Source organism: Euprymna scolopes, chromosome 16 (genome assembly GCF_053919585.1).
Source record: "Euprymna scolopes isolate OS-2025 chromosome 16, ASM5391958v1, whole genome shotgun sequence".
NCBI classification, from domain to species: domain Eukaryota; kingdom Metazoa; phylum Mollusca; class Cephalopoda; order Sepiida; family Sepiolidae; genus Euprymna; species Euprymna scolopes.
The window spans coordinates 1,230,162-1,249,731 of NC_136497.1; the positions used below are offsets into that span (position 1 = coordinate 1,230,162).

The 19,570-nt window shown below is 34.6% G+C and overlaps 1 protein-coding gene across 9 annotated transcripts in view; it reads left to right on the forward strand.

Moving 5' to 3' along the window:
- LOC145295824 (serine/threonine-protein phosphatase 2A regulatory subunit B'' subunit beta-like) overlaps positions 1-19,570 on the forward strand; it is a 455,722-nt gene that overhangs the window by 372,293 nt on the left and 63,859 nt on the right. For 6 of the 9 annotated variants that reach the window (XM_080141514.1, XM_080141513.1, XM_080141515.1 and 3 more), the window contains 2 exons: positions 4,150-4,294; positions 18,810-18,959. In XM_080141514.1, coding sequence (XP_079997640.1) covers positions 4,150-4,294; positions 18,810-18,959 — 295 coding nt within the window. The remainder of the gene's footprint in view (positions 1-4,149; positions 4,295-18,809; positions 18,960-19,570) is intronic. The other 3 variants (XM_080141516.1, XM_080141518.1, XM_080141521.1) reach the window with 1 other exon arrangement.

The following is a 19,570-nucleotide window of genomic DNA, read 5'->3' on the forward strand; positions in this document are numbered from 1 at the left end:
ACTGGATGTTGGTGGACACTGGAAATCAGAGGTTGAACATTAGAGGTAGCTGGAAGCTGCCGTAGTTGATGCGAGTTACAGGAGTGAGCTAAAGGCTGCAGGAATTATTAGAAGTTGCAGTAGTGAACTGGAGCTGCTTGATGCTACTAGAGTCGCAGGCTGTAGAAAACAGGTAGTAATAGTGAAGTGTCTATCACATGTAGCACATGTAGGTAGTTTGTAGTAGTTAGCCCTGAAAAGTGCTGTTTGAACTATTGTTGCTACTGCTACTGAGTCCCTTTGGCTGCTGGGCTTTAACAACTGGACTGGACGAGTTCATCACATTTTAGGAGGTTCCTTGCTTCTGAGCCATCTTAAGGAGATTTTTGTTGAGAAAGCACTCGCTTTATGAAAGAATGTGGATGCTACAGAAATGGTGCCAATAAACAAATGGCTAAAATTAATTACTCACTAAACTTTTTACAGTCAAGTGTTTTAGGTATTTATTGACTGCATCTACATTAATTTTGATTCAAAATTAAAAGTCTGTTTTTGTTTAGTTGCAAAAAGTGAAGTTTTATGTTTCCTTATGATTAAATAAACAGAACTTGTTAGCATGCATGCTTGTGACGTGTTGGTCATGTGTCTGTTTCTGCCAACGAGCACATTCTGTGTTCATTTACAACAATGAGAGTGGTAATCGGATATGCTGCACTTGAACATCCAAATGGTCTATCATGACTCGTTCCTACAAATTGCGATCATCTGTCCAATATCAACCCTTATCCTCGAGTAGCCTTCATAAGATGTAACTTTCTTGTAAAAAAAAATGTTAAAATGTATTTTCTTTACTTAATCACAAAAATTTATAAATCTTGCTATTATTAATATTTAAACCATTTTTACTCCAGAATTTTAATTAATTTCTGATACTCATGACTCCCCCCCCCCCCTCCGTCCCCGAAAAGTAGAGTGCATCAAGGTGATTGAACTCAGTTTTTATTTGTTTGGATGATTGAAAGCTGCTCATCCCTCTATCGATCGTATGCCAAATCATAAGCTGAAGTCAAGTGTATAATAAACTTTCAGAGTTATTTCGCTTATTCATTCAAGGGGAATTAACTCTTACATATTTTCTTTACTTTAAATGTTTTAGAATTATTTTCTTTAATTTTAAAAAAGTTTTTAAAGAAATTTTGTAATTTTACCCTATACAAGGCACAGTGTCACTTGGACGTAAGGGGCTACTATTTGAGACAAAAAACTGTCAATAACTTTCCCCACTCTTTAACTGATCACATCGATTTTCCCAAATCTCAGTACCCTGTATATCAAATTTCAAGTCTGTAGACTAAAAATTGACAGAGTTATTGTGTAGGGAAATGTACACACACACACACACACACACACACACACACACACACACACACACACACACACACACACACACACGTTCACTTTTATATATATATATATATATATATATATATATATATATAAAAGAGAAAATGTCTGTCTGTGTGTGTACATTTCCCTATGCAATAACTCTGTCAATTTTTAGTCTACAGACTCGAAATTTGATATACAGGGTACTAAGATTTGGGAAAATTGATGTGATCGGATTTTGGCCAGAAATTTTGCGATTAAGGGGTCAAATTTCAACGATTTGACCTTTGAGAACTCTACCAAACTCCTACAACAATTTTGGGTCTACACACTTGAAATTTTAGATATAGGTTCCTTGGACATGGATCTAACTTAATAACTTGATTTGAGCCCAAAACAAATTTTATGGGGTCATTATAGGAGTCAAATTAAAAAAAATTGACCACCTTTTTTTTCTTTTTTTTTTTTCCCAACATACACCTCCAAATACCCGGGCAACGCCGGGCACCCATGCTAGTATATTATATATATATATATTAATAATATACTATGTAATATATATATATGGTGCTAATGCAGAGAGTGATCCGCACTATTTTTTAAATCATATTTCCACGTTTAATTAAAGTTTTATGATATGTTTTTTTATTCAGTTGTAAGGTTAAAGTACAGAATAGGTACAAAACACACCTCCCCTTTCCATGTTAAGAATGGCCTTTTAAATAAAGACGGTATTATTTCAGCATGGATCACTCTCTGCATGAGTACCATATATATAATATATATCTATCTATATATCTATAAAAGTGAACATGTAATAATGTATATCTATCTATATATCTGTAAAAGTGAAATTGTTTGTGTGTGTGTCTGTCTGTCTGTGTACATTTTCCTTCTGTTAATTTTCAGTCTACAGACTCAAAAGTTGATATACAGGGTACTGAAATTTGGGAAAATCGATGTGATCAGTTTTCGGCCAGAAATTTTGCTGTTAAAGGGTAAAAGTTCAACGATTTGACCTTTGAGAACTCTACTAAACTCCTCCAACAATTTTGGGTCTACACACTTGAAATTTTAGATGTAGATTCCTTGAACGTGGAGTTAACTTAATAACTTGATTTGAGCCAAAAACAATAAATTTTAAGGGGTTATAATAGGGGTCAAAGTTAAAAAAAATTAACCCTTTTTTTTTTTTGTTGTTTTTGCTCAGTATACACCTCCAAACACCCGGGCAACGCCAGGCACCCATGCTAGTATATATATATATATATATATATATATATATATAAAATAAAAGCAAAGAATAGAATGAAATAGTATTTGAATCCAGCCACTGTACTTTCTGAATACAGGCAGAGAAATGTTCCTTTTTATTGCCTGTCGATGACAGCAGAGTTAGACACAAAGTTGGTTTTTAATGTGGAAAAAATCCAGTTTCCCCAAAAGAGGTACTCTGGATTTGGACAATTTTTTAAAAAATTACCTCTGTCTAGAAGGATCTCTCCGTCATTAACTTAGGACAGAAGAGATACTACCCTTTGATCCCAGCGTAGATTCTTTGTAAGATTTCAAGGCGGATAATTGTATGGATTTTATTTAAAATTGAATATTACTAGAACGAAACTGAACAGTTTTCTTTTCATAAAGATTGATGGATCAAAAATTCTAAAATAATAAAGAAGAGTTAATATTTATTAAATTATCTCACTTGAGTAGATCTTAGTTTAATGTAGGAATAATGATAGAATTTTAATGTCTATTTACTTGCCTCTCCACGAAGGTAAAGTTAGGCACAAGATCTGTTTTTTTTTTTATATAGGGATATCCAGCTACCCATAAAGAGGCACTTTGGATGGGACAAAAATAAAAATGGCCTCCGTCAAGAAGAATTTCTTTTTCTCTGACAAAGAATAGGTACTACACTGATTCCAGCCTAAAGGCCAGGAAATAGTTTAAATGTAACATAACAGCAATATAATAATGAAAAAAAAAAATAATTAAAAAATAAGCAAATCAAAATACCCCCCCTCCTCCCATTATCATAAATGAATTTTTTTTTACCATTTTTTCTAAATATAACATGTTATAACCAAATGTTTACACCTGTCATTTCTAACAAAATGTGTACTCACTGCACTTGTTGGGTATGCTAGTGAATGTGCAGTTCGGTCTGGTCTTCATTCTTTGATTGTCGTTGTTTAATGTGTGCAATTCCTTGTATGGGTGCATCGTATATTGGCTGTTGATCGGCTGTTTGACTTAGCAAATAAAATTCATGTATGGAACATGAAGACTTTTGCAGTTTCAAAGGTTTTATTGGAGAGAGATTAAAATTAATTCCTTATAAAAGAAAAACTAAAATTAATTCCTTCTCACTTAATTGCTTACTTATCCTTAAAAATGGTCAATGAATGGACAGGTTTCAAGAAAATATTCACTTAAATTTCTACATTGTTAAGCACATTTGGTCACTTCCTTGCCTCAAAACTGCCTCCCATCACAAACATGTAATGGTCTTATGTAATATCATTCATACACGTTTCAAGCTAGCCCTTGACCCCTCTTGTACCACTTGCTAGGTGCACTAGGTATATTTCTGTTTGTCGTAGTATGTACTTAATGGAACAACCCAGAAGTTCATACTAGTGAATATAATCTTTACTTAATGCCATAGGGTATCAACATATAACATAAATTCATTTGATTTATGTTTTCAATCTTCTAAAACTAATCAGCTTAATAATAATACGTTTATATTGTTTTTTTTTAATTTTTTAATTCCAGTATAGAATATTGGTTTCGTACTATGGATCTTGATGGTGATGGAGTTTTGTCACTTTATGAAATGGAATATTTTTATGAAGAGCAGATGCACAAAATGGAAGCCATTGGTATTGAAAAATTACACTTTGAAGATTGTCTTTGTCAGGTAAATAGATTTTTTTTTTTTTAATTATTTCATATGTTCGTTTTATTTATTTTTTTTTTTTTAAGTTAAATTTTAATATTCACCTTTTTTTTAATAACCAAATCTTTTCAGTGCTTTAATTTTTGACATCCTGTTTTTATCTGATTAACAAAAATACTCCTTTTTAATGTGTACTTTTTAAATATACACACTTTTCTATTTTCGTTATAAATCTCGCTTGTGTCACAATATTGGGTTCTGTTGTTTCTCTCTTCTTTATTAATGTCCATGAATGGTATGGCTTTGAAGTCTATAGAGGAAGAGTTGTGAACAGTGTTAACAGGGAAGGATAATAGAAGGATGAGGTTGTTCATTCTGTTCTTCTTCATCTTTTCTTCATTTTCACTCCTCTTCTTCTCAAAGTCCTCAATGTCTTGATGCTGTGTTTTCCTCCACATGTTCCAGTTCTTGGCAGTTTGTTCCCACGACGGCACATCTATGTTGGTTACAGCCAGGATGCACTTCAGCTGGTCTTTATAGCACATTTTTGGGGCTCTTTGATGTCTAGTTCTTGATGTATTCAGGTGTCTACGAATATATATAATCTACTGCTACAATAGTAAAAAAAAATATATAAATACATTTTAAATACCACAATTTTCATTTATTGAAAAGAAAATTACATTTACAAAAATGTTCACTTCCAACATGTGAACATGAAATTGTTTATCTTTTTGTGACTAAATGCACTGCACCTGTACAGGATATATGATGAAAAATGTAAAAGTAAAGTATTAAATAAAAGTTCATTTTACTTTAAGGTAGCTACGTCATATCAAGGGAGATAACTTATCTCAATTCATTTTTTTTTATTGGAAAATGTTTTTATTATCAAGTTAAAACAAAACTTTTCCATTAAAACACCAAATAACACTCAACATGCAATATCTGAATTAACTAGTGAACTTATGATATGGATTACATTTTGCGTAAATTTTGGTATATGTACAAAAGAAATACAGCTGAAATAAGTTCAACTGTCCTCAATATATTCCTTTGTAATATAAAGATGTTTTAAATTTTAAAATAAAATATTTTTATGAATTTCAAAAAATATTCAATTCCAATAGTGAATGAAATTAGATGTTTAATATTGTCTTACTTTTTATTTTCAAGGAAAACGCATTTTTTTTAAATTTAACAAACCAAAAAAATGTTTGCTTTATTTCTGTTTCAAGCAAATAAAAATATTGATTGTTTTTGAAAACAATTCAATAGTTAAATGAAGATCTTTGTTAATATCAATAAACAGATAATAACATTTAATGCTATTAAAACTTAGCTTTTTTTTAACAATTACAAGAAACCTTCTCAACCATCGATAGCCTTGGTTAATAACTTTCTACCTGTGCTCATCATTCAAACTTCACATTCTAACATTCACATAAACTGGAAAAACACATAGAATACATTGTCAAGTACCCTCACCCCCCAATAAAGAACTCCTTGCTACAAAAGCATCTACAAAGTTGTGGATGGCCCATGCTCCTCCAGGGGATCAAGGCTATGGTTGGTATATTGTTAAGACTGCTGCCATGAAAGTGGGCTCCCTTTACCATGCTAGAAAATTAATCACACTAGTCAGTATCCTATATCTCTACAAGGCTACTGTTCGCCCATGCATGGAGTATTTTTGCCACATATGGGCTGGTGCATCTATTAGAGTAATCTCTTTCTCTTAGAGAGGATCCAAAAGAAAAGTTTCCAATCTAATAGATCCCGCACTATTAACTAAGCACCAACCCCTGTCCCATCACTGTGATGTTGCATTCCTGTGCCTGTTCTACTATTACTTTAATGGAATGTGCTCTGATGAATTCGTAACACTTGTGTCCCTTGACATAAATATCCCAACAAACAACAAAATCTAACCCCTTCACTGTAGAGGTTTTCAGGTTCTGGAAAATCTTATAGTTTCTTCCATTGCACCTCTAGACTTTGAATTCCCTCCTTGTTTCTTCTTTCTCTAACTACTAATATGCAGAAATTTAAACAAAAAGCAAACAGACATCTCGCTGTTCATCTCCCTACTTAAAGTGTCCCTGTGAGCATGATCCATAATAGTAGCCCTTTATGTCTCAGTGACAATGTCCCTTGTTTGGGGTGAATAAGAGCAAAGAAAGAAGAAAAAAAAATCAATTGTTGAAAAAATTTCTTTGCTGCCAAAACATTTTTGTTTTAACTATTTAAAATTGAGATAAGTTATCTCCCTTGATATGACGTTGCTACATGAAAGAAAATAAAATGATTCCAAAATGTAGATTTTCGATACAATATTTAAATGATTTTTGAAAATCTAACAATTGTTGTTCTCTAATTCTGTATTTGGGCGTCTTCTTAAAAAATGCTAAACGTTAAACATTTTAGTGATATTGAATTATCTTATCTAAAATGTCCGCCAACTTGTCGACATCATATCTCACACCATTTTAGGTGAGATAATTTTTTTTTTTTTTTTTTTTTTTTTTTTTATTACATTTTCACCCCAAACAAGGCACATTGCCACTTTAATGTAGGGGGCTACTATCAAGGGAAACATCTACTGGGGTACTATGTAGGGATTAGGGCAGCGAGATGTTGGTTCACGTTGCACTTGAACTTATGCATGTCAGTACAGTTGGGGAAGCAGTGACCTGGAATGGAATTCCAAAGTCTAGCAGTTCTGGGGAAGAAACTACTGGAGTAGAAGGATCTTTTACATCTAGGGATCTCTACAGTGTGGGGGTGGGATTGTGTAGCTTGTCGGGTCTGTCGAGGGTGTTCACGTCGTGGGGGCACAAGTGCTTGCAGTTCTTCAGAGCATTCACCATTATAATACTTGTAGAACAGGCAGAGGGATGCAACGTTTCGACGATGGGACAGAGGCTGAAGTTTTGATGCCAGTTTAGGGCCTATCAGATTTGCGACTCTCTTTTGAACCCTGTCAAGGAGCGAGAGACTAGTAGCCGATGCACCGGCCCAAATATGACAGCAATACTCCATACATGGGCGAATAGTGGCCTTATAGAGGTACATGATACTTTCGGGTGTTAGAAGTTTTCTAGCACGGTAGAGAGAGCCCACCTTCCTCGCAGCGGCCCTGGCAATGCCCTCGATGTAATTGTTCCAGCTCATGTTTCCTGTGAACGTTAGGCCAAGGAGCTTGAAAGACGTACTCTCAGCTAAAGAGTTGTTGGCCATTGCTATAGGTGGTAGAGAAGGTTTCTTGTAATTATTGAATGAAACCAGTTTTGTCTTGGTGGCATTGAACGTTACCATCCATTTTTGTCCCCATTCCACTACTGATTTGAGGTCATCCTCTAGTGTTTCTGCCATTACTTTAGATATATGTTCATTTGTTTTCCTGTCGTGCCTGCTATAGAGTGTGGTGTCATCAGCATATATACCCATCTCAGAGGCAGTTTTGTCGGGGAGGTCATTTATGAATATCAGGAACAGCAGAGGACCAAGGATAGATCCCTGGGGCACTCCCGCATTTATATTATATTGTTTAGACGTACGACCGTCGAGGACAACCTGGATTTTTCTCTTATCTAAGAAGGATTTAATTATGTTAAGTATTCTACCAGTGATACCGTAAGATCTAATCTTCCTGAGGAGACCCTCATGCCATACCCTGTCAAAAGCCTTAGATATATCTAGAGCTACCGCTCTGCCCTCTCCCGCTTTGTCCAGTGAATGGTATATGCGTTCAGAGATTACAGTGAGGATGTCTGCCGTGGAACGGGCTTGTCTAAATCCATATTGATGGTCGGTCAGAAGTTTAGCATCTGTAAGGTGCTGGACTAGAGCATGGTTAATTAAGGTCTCAAATATTTTGGCAAAAAGTGGGAGGAGGCTAATAGGGCGATAATTTAATGGGTCAGTTCTTTCGCCAGAATTCTTGAATACTGGTACAACAGAAGCAGTTTTCCAACAGCTCGGAAAGCAAGATTCATTAAGGCATTTGTTGTAGAGTTTGGAGAGAACTGGAGCTACTTCGGCTGAGCACTTTTTTAATAGCACAGCTGGGATGAGGTCGGGTCCACATGCTTTGGAAGTGTCAAGGTTTTTTATGATAGCATGCACCTGAGCAGGGGTGATTTCCAGATCGTCTAGCGTGGCGTCTGTCCGCATAGGAAAGTCGGGTAGGGGGTGGTTTAGAGGGTCCAGTGTAGAGTTGGAGGCAAACCGACTGGCAAGCATGTTAGCCTTCTCGGTTGCTGAGCAAAGAACCTCGTGATTGTTGGTTAGTGGGGGAATTGTTGATTGCCCATTATTTACTACACTGTTGTAGATTTTCCAGAAGTCACGAGTTCCTAATTTTTGTGCTTCGATGCGTTTTGTAGTGGTTTCCGTAAATTCCCTCTTAGCTGTCGCTATTTCTTTCTTAACGTTACTTCTAGCTTCTATGTACTTTTGTCTGTTTGAACTGGACTTATGTCGGTTAAACCTGCGGAATGCATGCTGCCTTTGAGCAATGGCAGTTGCGCAAGTCGAAGTAAACCATTGGGGAGAGTGGGGCTTGCTATAGAATTTCCGCATGGGAACATGCGCTTCGATTGCAGTTTTGAACCATTCAGTGGTCTCAGTTGCACACTGTTCAGCAGGAAGAGAAAAAATATTTCCCCATGGGGCGTCTCTGATAAGATCTCTGATAGCTTCCCAGTCAGCCTTTTTATAATATCTCGTTGTTTTGAGCACTGGCTCTTCAGTTTTGGGTCTGGAGTTTAGGGCGATTTCAACCATTATTACCGCATGATCAGCGTTCCCAAGTGGGCTGTCGGCTTTCGTTACACAATCATCAGGAACTGTGGTCAAAAACAGATCTAATAGTGATGCGTGTTGCTCTTCCTGATCAGGGAAGCGGGTTGGGAAAGTAACAATTTGCGATAGGGAGTGAGATACAGAGAAGCTATGAGTTGCGCTGCCTGCTGCATCTGTATAAGTAGAGAATCCAAGCCAGTTTTTGTGATGGACATTAAAGTCACCAAATACATGTACTTGGGCGCTAGTGTCAAAGGAGAGTGCTGTGTCTATGCTGTCAGATACTTTGTTTATTATGGTGCAGTCTTGGGTCGAGGGAGAGCGGTAGAGAAAGTAAAAGTAGCTAATGTTGTGTTGCATGATAAGTCTAAAGCACATAAAAGCTTGATCATCTGTTTCTAGGTTTGTTTCTCTAGTCAAGGGAAGGGTATTACGAATGTAAACTCCAAGTCCGTGCATATGTCTGTCAGAGTCCTTACGGCAGAGTGGGAGATATCCAGGCATGTTAAAGTAGTTAGAGGGGATGGAGGAGTGTAGGTTAGTCTCACTTAGTGCTAAGATATCCGGGTTATTTGTTAGGAGAAATGCTTCAACATCAGCTAAGTTAGTTCTAAGCCCACGGATATTTGTGAATGCAAGCCTCAAGGGAGGAGGCAAGTTGGATTTGTTTGTCCCTAAGCCTGGTTTAAGCTTGTTTTTAGATTGTACTGTCATCATGTTTTTTAACGAGTTTCAGTTGGGTTAGGGGAAGCCGAACAGGAGGTTATGCAGAATATCACACATGCATCACAAGTAGACCATCAGCTGACCCTCCATCAACTAGGACTGTGGCCTCAGGAAAGCCCACCGGGGATGAGTGCAGGGTCCCTTTCCATGCGCGCCATGGCACTGCAAACAACCCGATATTATTCAACTGTTGATGGAGCAGCCGCTCTAAGCGCTACCAAAGAGTTAGGGCTCCTGTACTACCAGTCGGAAACAGCAGCCAGTAACTGTCAATCCGGTACCCTCAACCCATCAGAGGAAGGTCAACCCAATCTAATTGCTCAGGCATATGTGGTACTCAAGCATTCTCAAGTGCCCAGCTTAAGGACTGGGGTGTGTCGGGAGTGGGGGAAACGGCGTTCATTGCCCTAGACAAGAAACAAGATCTACCAATGGGTGTTTCTGTCGAATCACTGTGATAGTATCTCTGCGCCTGACTAATAGGCAAAGAAGGAGTATGGAAGCCGGGCGATAGGCAGGACCTATCTACTCCTTAAGCAATTTAGGTATTGCAAACCGGTAATTTGTTTGAGTCACCAGCTCTAGGAAGGTTGTCATCCAAGACTGAAGAGGCCTCCCTCCTCTCTGGTTTAGTTTCAGAGTTTTCCTTCTCCTAGACGGATGATCTGGAAGATTCACTGGGTCCGTCACCACTGAGAGGGTTTGCTCCGCGCCTGGGTTCTAATCCAGGTATTTCTGCGACCCCGCGAGGTTAGTTAATGTTATTGGGTTAGTTTGTAGGGGTTATATCTGCTAATAGTTACACTCCTCAAAGTGGATTAGGGATATTGTTATTTCATTGTTAGTGGATAAAGGGGTTGAGTAGTGCTCATGCAGTGTAAGCAACTATGATTGTAAGGAGGCTTGTTAGGAGATAATGTGGTTCGAGGCTTACACTTTTGTTTATATTTTTTATTATATTTTTTTTTTTTTTTTTTTTTTTTTCCTTTTTTATTTTTATTTTTATTTATTTATTTTTTTTTTTTTCATGTGAGCTTGGGTCTAGTATAATATTAAAGTGTGAGTAGGTGTTAAGAATTGAACCACGAGTTGTGCCAAAACTATATTTTAGATGATAGCAGGGCATGAGATGCGAGTGCAGTATAGTACGGGTAAAACAGTAAGTTTTGAGTCATGTGTAATTTGGTAAATAGATATATGGGCTGGTTTTAGTAGGTGCGAATTAGTACAAAACGGAGTGAAATGTAAGAGTTAAGTGGCGGTTTGGTGGGAAAGGAGCAGATTGTTAGCCTTCAAGGGATAGGGGTTATTAATTTACAAGAAACAGATCTACATTAGGATTTAGAGTGGCAGGTAATTTTTTTTTTTTTTTTTTTTTTTTTTGCGCATGCAGGCTAGACAGGTAATCGTCTTGGAGGTAAAAATGTATATTGGGATTCCGTAGCTAGCAGTTAGATGTTTGTTCCAGTTACAAGAACTGGTTCATGGTGGATCGGAATTCCGTATTTCGTATTTATAGGAAGACATTAAAGTAACGCAGAGAGCATAGCATCCACTCAGGAAGAACAGCTCTAGTATCACAGCTAAGATACTGCATATTTAGGAACGAATACTAAAAGTTAAATTAGGTGGCACTTTTTTTTTTTTTTTGCACCTTACCATGGCTGTTACTATTAAGTATTGTACTTAAATAAAGTTCTTCTGTCATCTAAATAAGCTAAATAGGGATTCCCCCTCCGCATTACTACGTCGATGTGACATGGCAAAAAAGAAATTAGTCAGGAAATTGTTTTTAAAATAAGTGAATCAAGAAGGGTCAAGATGTCTGAGAAATAAGATAAAAATTACATCGAGAAAAAACAAAAAATAAATAACAAAATAAATAAATAAAATAAAATAAAATAAAATAGAAGGGTTAGATTTGTTTGGTTTAAAAAGGATAGAATAAAATATAAGAAGATAAAGTGTGCAAAGAAAATACAAAAAAAATGTACTTAGCTAAAAATTAGATTTCGGTGTGGTGGAAAATGGATCTCTTCGACCACCATGCAGGTGCCGCTAAGCGAATTTTAACCTTACTGTGCCGGGTCATTGGGGTAGGGGGGGGGCACTCCTTACATTTGTGGTCGTTAGTGAGCTTTCCCTTCTTTGAGGAGGAAAGGAAAGAAAACCAATATTCTGCTTATATATTTTGAATAGATCCTGAACTTCGTAACATTTAGATTTTACAACAGTAACTTGGCCAGGCATGAATTAAATTAAAAAAACTGGGCAATTAAGCTGAAAAGAAATATAGAAGCTAATACGCAATCTGAAATCAAGACAATTTCTTGTCTGAGGTATTTACCAGTAAAGAAAGTCCGTGCGTCTTTTTTTTTCGCCTACGACTCATTTTTAGGCACAGTTAATAATTCGGGTGTTTATATGTCAAGCGGTCGACTTCATATTTAAATTAATCTATTTCAATGATAGTAGATTATGCATAAAAAAAGAAAAAAGTTCTTCTGTCATCTAAATAAGCTAAATAGGGATTCCCCCTCCGCATTACTACGTCGATGTGACATGGCAAAAAAGAAATTAGTCAGGAAATTGTTTTTAAAATAAGTGAATCAAGAAGGGTCAAGATGTCTGAGAAATAAGATAAAAATTACATCGAGAAAAAACAAAAAATAAATAACAAAATAAATAAATAAAATAAAATAAAATAAAATAGAAGGGTTAGATTTGTTTGGTTTAAAGAGGATAGAATAAAATATAAGAAGATAAAGTGTGCAAAGAAAATACAAAAAAAAAAATGTACTTAGCTAAAAATTAGATTTCGGTGTGGTGGAAAATGGATCTCTTCGACCACCATGCAGGTGCCGCTAAGCGAATTTTAACCTTACTGTGCCGGGTCATTGGGGTAGGGGGGGGGGCACTCCTTACATTTGTGGTCGTTAGTGAGCTTTCCCTTCTTTGAGGAGGAAAGGAAAGAAAACCAATATTCTGCTTATATATTTTGAATAGATCCTGAACTTCGTAACATTTAGATTTTACAACAGTAACTTGGCCAGGCATGAATTAAATTAAAAAAACTGGGCAATTAAGCTGAAAAGAAATATAGAAGCTAATACGCAATCTGAAATCAAGACAATTTCTTGTCTGAGGTATTTACCAGTAAAGAAAGTCCGTGCGTCTTTTTTTTTCGCCTACGACTCATTTTTAGGCACAGTTAATAATTCGGGTGTTTATATGTCAAGCGGTCGACTTCATATTTAAATTAATCTATTTCAATGATAGTAGATTATGCATAAAAAAGGAAAAAAGTTCTTCTGTCATCTAAATAAGCTAAATAGGGATTCCCCCTCCGCATTACTACGTCGATGTGACATGGCAAAAAAGAAATTAGTCAGGAAATTGTTTTTAAAATAAGTGAATCAAGAAGGGTCAAGATGTCTGAGAAATAAGATAAAAATTACATCGAGAAAAAACAAAAAATAAATAACAAAATAAATAAATAAAATAAAATAAAATAAAATAGAAGGGTTAGATTTGTTTGGTTTAAAGAGGATAGAATAAAATATAAGAAGATAAAGTGTGCAAAGAAAATACAAAAAAAAAAATGTACTTAGCTAAAAATTAGATTTCGGTGTGGTGGAAAATGGATCTCTTCGACCACCATGCAGGTGCCGCTAAGCGAATTTTAACCTTACTGTGCCGGGTCATTGGGGTAGGGGGGGGGGCACTCCTTACATTTGTGGTCGTTAGTGAGCTTTCCCTTCTTTGAGGAGGAAAGGAAAGAAAACCAATATTCTGCTTATATATTTTGAATAGATCCTGAACTTCGTAACATTTAGATTTTACAACAGTAACTTGGCCAGGCATGAATTAAATTAAAAAAACTGGGCAATTAAGCTGAAAAGAAATATAGAAGCTAATACGCAATCTGAAATCAAGACAATTTCTTGTCTGAGGTATTTACCAGTAAAGAAAGTCCGTGCGTCTTTTTTTTTCGCCTACGACTCATTTTTAGGCACAGTTAATAATTCGGGTGTTTATATGTCAAGCGGTCGACTTCATATTTAAATTAATCTATTTCAATGATAGTAGATTATGCATAAAAAAGGAAAAAAGTTCTTCTGTCATCTAAATAAGCTAAATAGGGATTCCCCCTCCGCATTACTACGTCGATGTGACATGGCAAAAAAGAAATTAGTCAGGAAATTGTTTTTAAAATAAGTGAATCAAGAAGGGTCAAGATGTCTGAGAAATAAGATAAAAATTACATCGAGAAAAAACAAAAAATAAATAACAAAATAAATAAATAAAATAAAATAAAATAAAATAGAAGGGTTAGATTTGTTTGGTTTAAAAAGGATAGAATAAAATATAAGAAGATAAAGTGTGCAAAGAAAATACAAAAAAAATGTACTTAGCTAAAAATTAGATTTCGGTGTGGTGGAAAATGGATCTCTTCGACCACCATGCAGGTGCCGCTAAGCGAATTTTAACCTTACTGTGCCGGGTCATTGGGGTAGGGGGGGGGGCACTCCTTACATTTGTGGTCGTTAGTGAGCTTTCCCTTCTTTGAGGAGGAAAGGAAAGAAAACCAATATTCTGCTTATATATTTTGAATAGATCCTGAACTTCGTAACATTTAGATTTTACAACAGTAACTTGGCCAGGCATGAATTAAATTAAAAAAACTGGGCAATTAAGCTGAAAAGAAATATAGAAGCTAATACGCAATCTGAAATCAAGACAATTTCTTGTCTGAGGTATTTACCAGTAAAGAAAGTCCGTGCGTCTTTTTTTTTCGCCTACGACTCATTTTTAGGCACAGTTAATAATTCGGGTGTTTATATGTCAAGCGGTCGACTTCATATTTAAATTAATCTATTTCAATGATAGTAGATTATGCATAAAAAAGGAAAAAAGTTCTTCTGTCATCTAAATAAGCTAAATAGGGATTCCCCCTCCGCATTACTACGTCGATGTGACATGGCAAAAAAGAAATTAGTCAGGAAATTGTTTTTAAAATAAGTGAATCAAGAAGGGTCAAGATGTCTGAGAAATAAGATAAAAATTACATCGAGAAAAAACAAAAAATAAATAACAAAATAAATAAATAAAATAAAATAAAATAAAATAGAAGGGTTAGATTTGTTTGGTTTAAAAAGGATAGAATAAAATATAAGAAGATTTTTAATTTAATATCACTAATATTAATGCATGAAACGAAATTAAACCTTTTTTATACAAAATGAATTAACATTAGAATATTTGTGTTCCTCACATATACAAGTTATTTTTTTTTTTATTAATCAAATATTTGTTGAAATTAAAATTAAAACAAAGAAAAGCTAGAACAATTATTTTTTTAATCCTATTAAAAAAAAAATATGAACATACTTTTGGTTTGTTTTCTTGTTGAAAAAGAGAGGTACCTCTCGAAATTATTAAAGACATTTACCATCCCAATTACATTAAACAAGCCCATATGTTATGTATTGGGAGAGTGTTTATATGTGACTGTGTATATATAGTTGAATTGTATGTGTGTTTATCCATGTTTGCATTTGTGACGTATTTACATTGTGGAGTGGTTCTGTATATGTGTATATAATTGAATCATGGTGTGTTGAACGTTCATAAATAGCACTACTAAATGTCTGTGTGTTCTTATCACAACGAATCATATGTATGTATGTATGTCGTTTTTGAAGTCTTAATATCTATTTTACGGCCTATGATTCATCTCATTTAGTGGTGTTGGTGTGTGCATGACAGGACATATAACATATTGGGAGCTGGAATCTGTTAGAAGGAGCACCTAAAACAGAACCCAAAACGATATAAGATTTTATGTATTTATTTGACGCCCTGGTATTCGTTATAGCAGAGGAGTGATTGATGATCTTTGTACCCATTTTAGCCATCTGTCCCTCTTGGCATCTCAAATCCAACTCAACGTGACATGAAATATGTCCGGTCACCTGTTTGGATACTTTCCAGTGCAAACTGACTGGTCACAAAGTTTGACATGTTTGACAACCTGTCAAAACATGGTGCTTTCAATCTTTGTTGTCCACTCATCACTAGATAGATAGATAATAATATAGACAGATAGATAGATCGATAAACAGATAGATAACAGATAATTTACTACTTCTGCTCAACCACTCTCTAACACATATTTACTGATTTATATATGTGAATGATTTTGAAAAATAAATAAATATACAAAGATTTATTATCTTAATACGACCTTCATTTGTTTATCTGTTTGTGTTCATATGACACTTCAACATTCCACTATTCTACATTGCTTCTATTCTACATGCCTTCTTACACGCCTACATATGTTTTAACTGATTTTTCTCTTATATTTTTGTTTATATACCTCCTTCTTTGTTTTTTTTTAAGACACTGCTTCTTCTCAAACACCTAGGTTCTAAATATTACTTGAAACATCTTAATAGTATTTCTTTGTAAAAATATTTTTTAATAGTAAATATTTATTTTAATAGCATCTCATTTTCAATGCCTACATGGTTTTTAAAACAATACAAATGTTTTTCACTCGAAATGTTTAAAATATTGTTTCATTGTAATGTTTTCAGAATACTGTCTCATTTAAAAAGACCAATCTTTTCTTTGTGAATATTATTTCTCTACTAAAACAAAACTTTTCACTTATCAATTCTTTTAATCAAGATCCGTTGTTATACAATAATTAATATAAAACCTATATTTCCAAGACAATTTATTTTCCACATTAATTTATAGAAAATCAATTTATTCCAAGGGAAATAACTCTTATTCCTCTAGTAAGAGTTACCATTTGTTAATACCCAGCAATTGAAATTATTTTTATGAATAGTAGAATATATTTTTAGATGGAGGGGCAGTTAATATTCTCGAAAGTAACAATCTTATGGTTTTCAATCATTTATGCTGATATAAGAATGATCATATTTTTCTAGTCTAACTACTACTACTACTACACACATAAGTTGTTTTGAAATAATATCAGCAAGATATTTTATGATTTTCGTAAAGTTTAACTAATGAAAAAGGGGCATTTTTAGTATAGACAATACACTGATAAAATGGTCAAGAAACAAATATATAACAAAGAAATGTTATCAAAGACAAGATGAGTTACTCTTCTACCTAACTGATACCATGACATTTATTGGGTGAATTTTTATAAGTATTTTGTTTTATTTTTTAATCTTGTGCGATTATTGATACTCTAAAGATAACAGCCTGATGTCCACCATCTTGTTGGTTTAAGTGTAGTGCTTGACATAGCTTGCATTTCAAGCTTAATGAACACTTTAAAATAAGTTAAAACATCATAAACATATCCAGGTAGGTAGAAGAGTAACTTATCTTGCTTTTGGTAACATTTTTTGTAATATATTTATTTCTTGGTCACTTTTTTGGTTGGTTGTCTATAGCAAAAAATGACTGAAAAAAGTTTAAAACTTTATTTATAAATTTTATCTTCATGCTAAGAACTATTTAATTATGGAAAACTAATGTTATTATATCTCGTTTTCTTTTAATATTTAATGTAATAATAATATATTGGACATATTTTTGATATAATCAAATTCTTCTTGGACAAAAAGATCCAGATTATCCTTGATTTTTATACATCTAAACAATATGACATTAATGCAGGTGTGCTCTAAGATTCGATCTTTGAACCATTATTATTCCTGATGTTTATTAAAGATCTTCCTGATGCAATTGTGTTCAAGATGCATATATTTGCTGACAACACCATGCTCTATTCTACAATGTTGTTCGGAGCTTCATTCACAAAGGAGACCAAGACAAAGAATAGGAAATAACTCCAAATCACTTTTTCTTTGTAACAACAACATTTATTTTCTCATTGTTACAGTCGTGACAGCACCCACATGATCTAGAACGTTTTTCACGCCTGTCACAAGACCTTGAACATTATTGTGTTATGTGCTCCACGTCTCTCATGTGATTGTTCTCCTCTCCAAAATGACATCACTGGTAAAGAAAAAAATGACATTATTGTCGTTTTTTTCTTTACCAGTGATGTCATTTTGCATGCATTTGTGTATGTGCATCTGTACAATGTTACTATTCTTGACATGTGGGGAAAACGAATGTGTACATATCCAAAACAATGGCCGAATCCTTTCTGTAGTGAAATGAGGACATAAATGGATGACAATATTTAATGCTACTAAGACAAAGCTTCTTTCCTTGAACAATTATAAGAAACCTTTTCAATCAGTAATTTTCATGGATAATAACATCCTATCCTCAGACTAACATCCACTGGTAACATCAATTAGAATAAATGCATAGAAGACATTGCCAAGGCTGCTTCAAAAAATGTGGGCTCTCTCTACTGAGCTAGAAAACTTCTCATATCTGTTAGTAACCTATATCTCTATGAAAACCACTATTTGCCCTCACATGGGAGATTGTTGCCACATCTGGGCTTGTGCTCCAACCACTAGTTGCACCCTCATAGATAGTGTCTAAAACGATCATCTAATTAGTCTCAATCTACCAAGCTCCATCCCCTGTCCCATCACTGCAGTATTGCTTACTTTACAGCTATTTTAATGGAATGTGTGCCAAAGAACAGATGTCCTCGCAATGTAAATAATGCAACTGACCCATCGGTCACCAAAATCCCACCCCTTTACTGTGAACATATTCAGATGCTGTAATTATTTCTGCTCTAATAATTTCATTTTTCGAGTTGTTAACATTAGGAATTCTTTTCCTGACCCTTGTTTCTCTAACTGTGCAAACATGCAGAAGTTTAAATGTAATGTGAACAAACATCTCACTACACAACTCTCCACTTAGAATGGTTTTCTCGTAAAACCCCTAATTAACTGTTGTCCGTTATGCCTCAGTGGCAGTTGCCTTGTTTGGAGTAAATAAAAGTTGAATAGAAAAAAAATTCTTTTATTTCAATAAAAATTATCCTTCACACTTTTTCTTCTTGTCTTCACAGATGCTGGACCTTGTTCGTCCGAAAGTTCCTGAACGAATCACGCTTAGCGACCTCAAATCTTGTAAAATGACTGACATCTTTTTTGACACATTCTTTAATTTGGAAAAGTTCCTTGATCATGAACAGCGGGATCCTTTTACTAATGTACGGGTAAGTTATTGATTAGATGTGCCCCCCTCCCCTTTTGCTTACATTTCATTCATGTGTGTGATTCTGTAGTTGCTTCCGGTACCCTTTTAAGGGGTCTTCTGCAATTAGAATGAATACTACTTGCTATTAATACTCCTTCTCTTACTTACTAACTATGCATAAAACCTTGTGTTTGATATTCAGTAAATCCATTTTAAATGTAAACTTTTGACTTTTGATTAAAATCTAACTCCTCAATAATCTATTATATAAATCTCAAACATTGGTTTGTGTGTGCGTGTGTGTGTTGATGTGTATGTATGTATGTTTGTATGTCTTGCTAAAATTTTTGTCAGCCGCATCGGACCAGGTTCAGACTGAGACCATCTGAAAGAGCGATCCCTCGGCCGTATAATATGTGAAATTTTCAAAAACTTCTTTTATATATATTCTGTAAATTTGCTTTTCTATTAATAACTCTGGAAAACACTCATTTTTTTTGCATTAAAAAAAACTTTTCTATCGTCAATTTGAGCTGATTTCGAAACTGAAGTTGGTTTTTGTCTACAAGCTACAGATTTTATGAAATTTGACATTTTTATTTATTAAAAAAAAACTTTTGTTATAGGAAA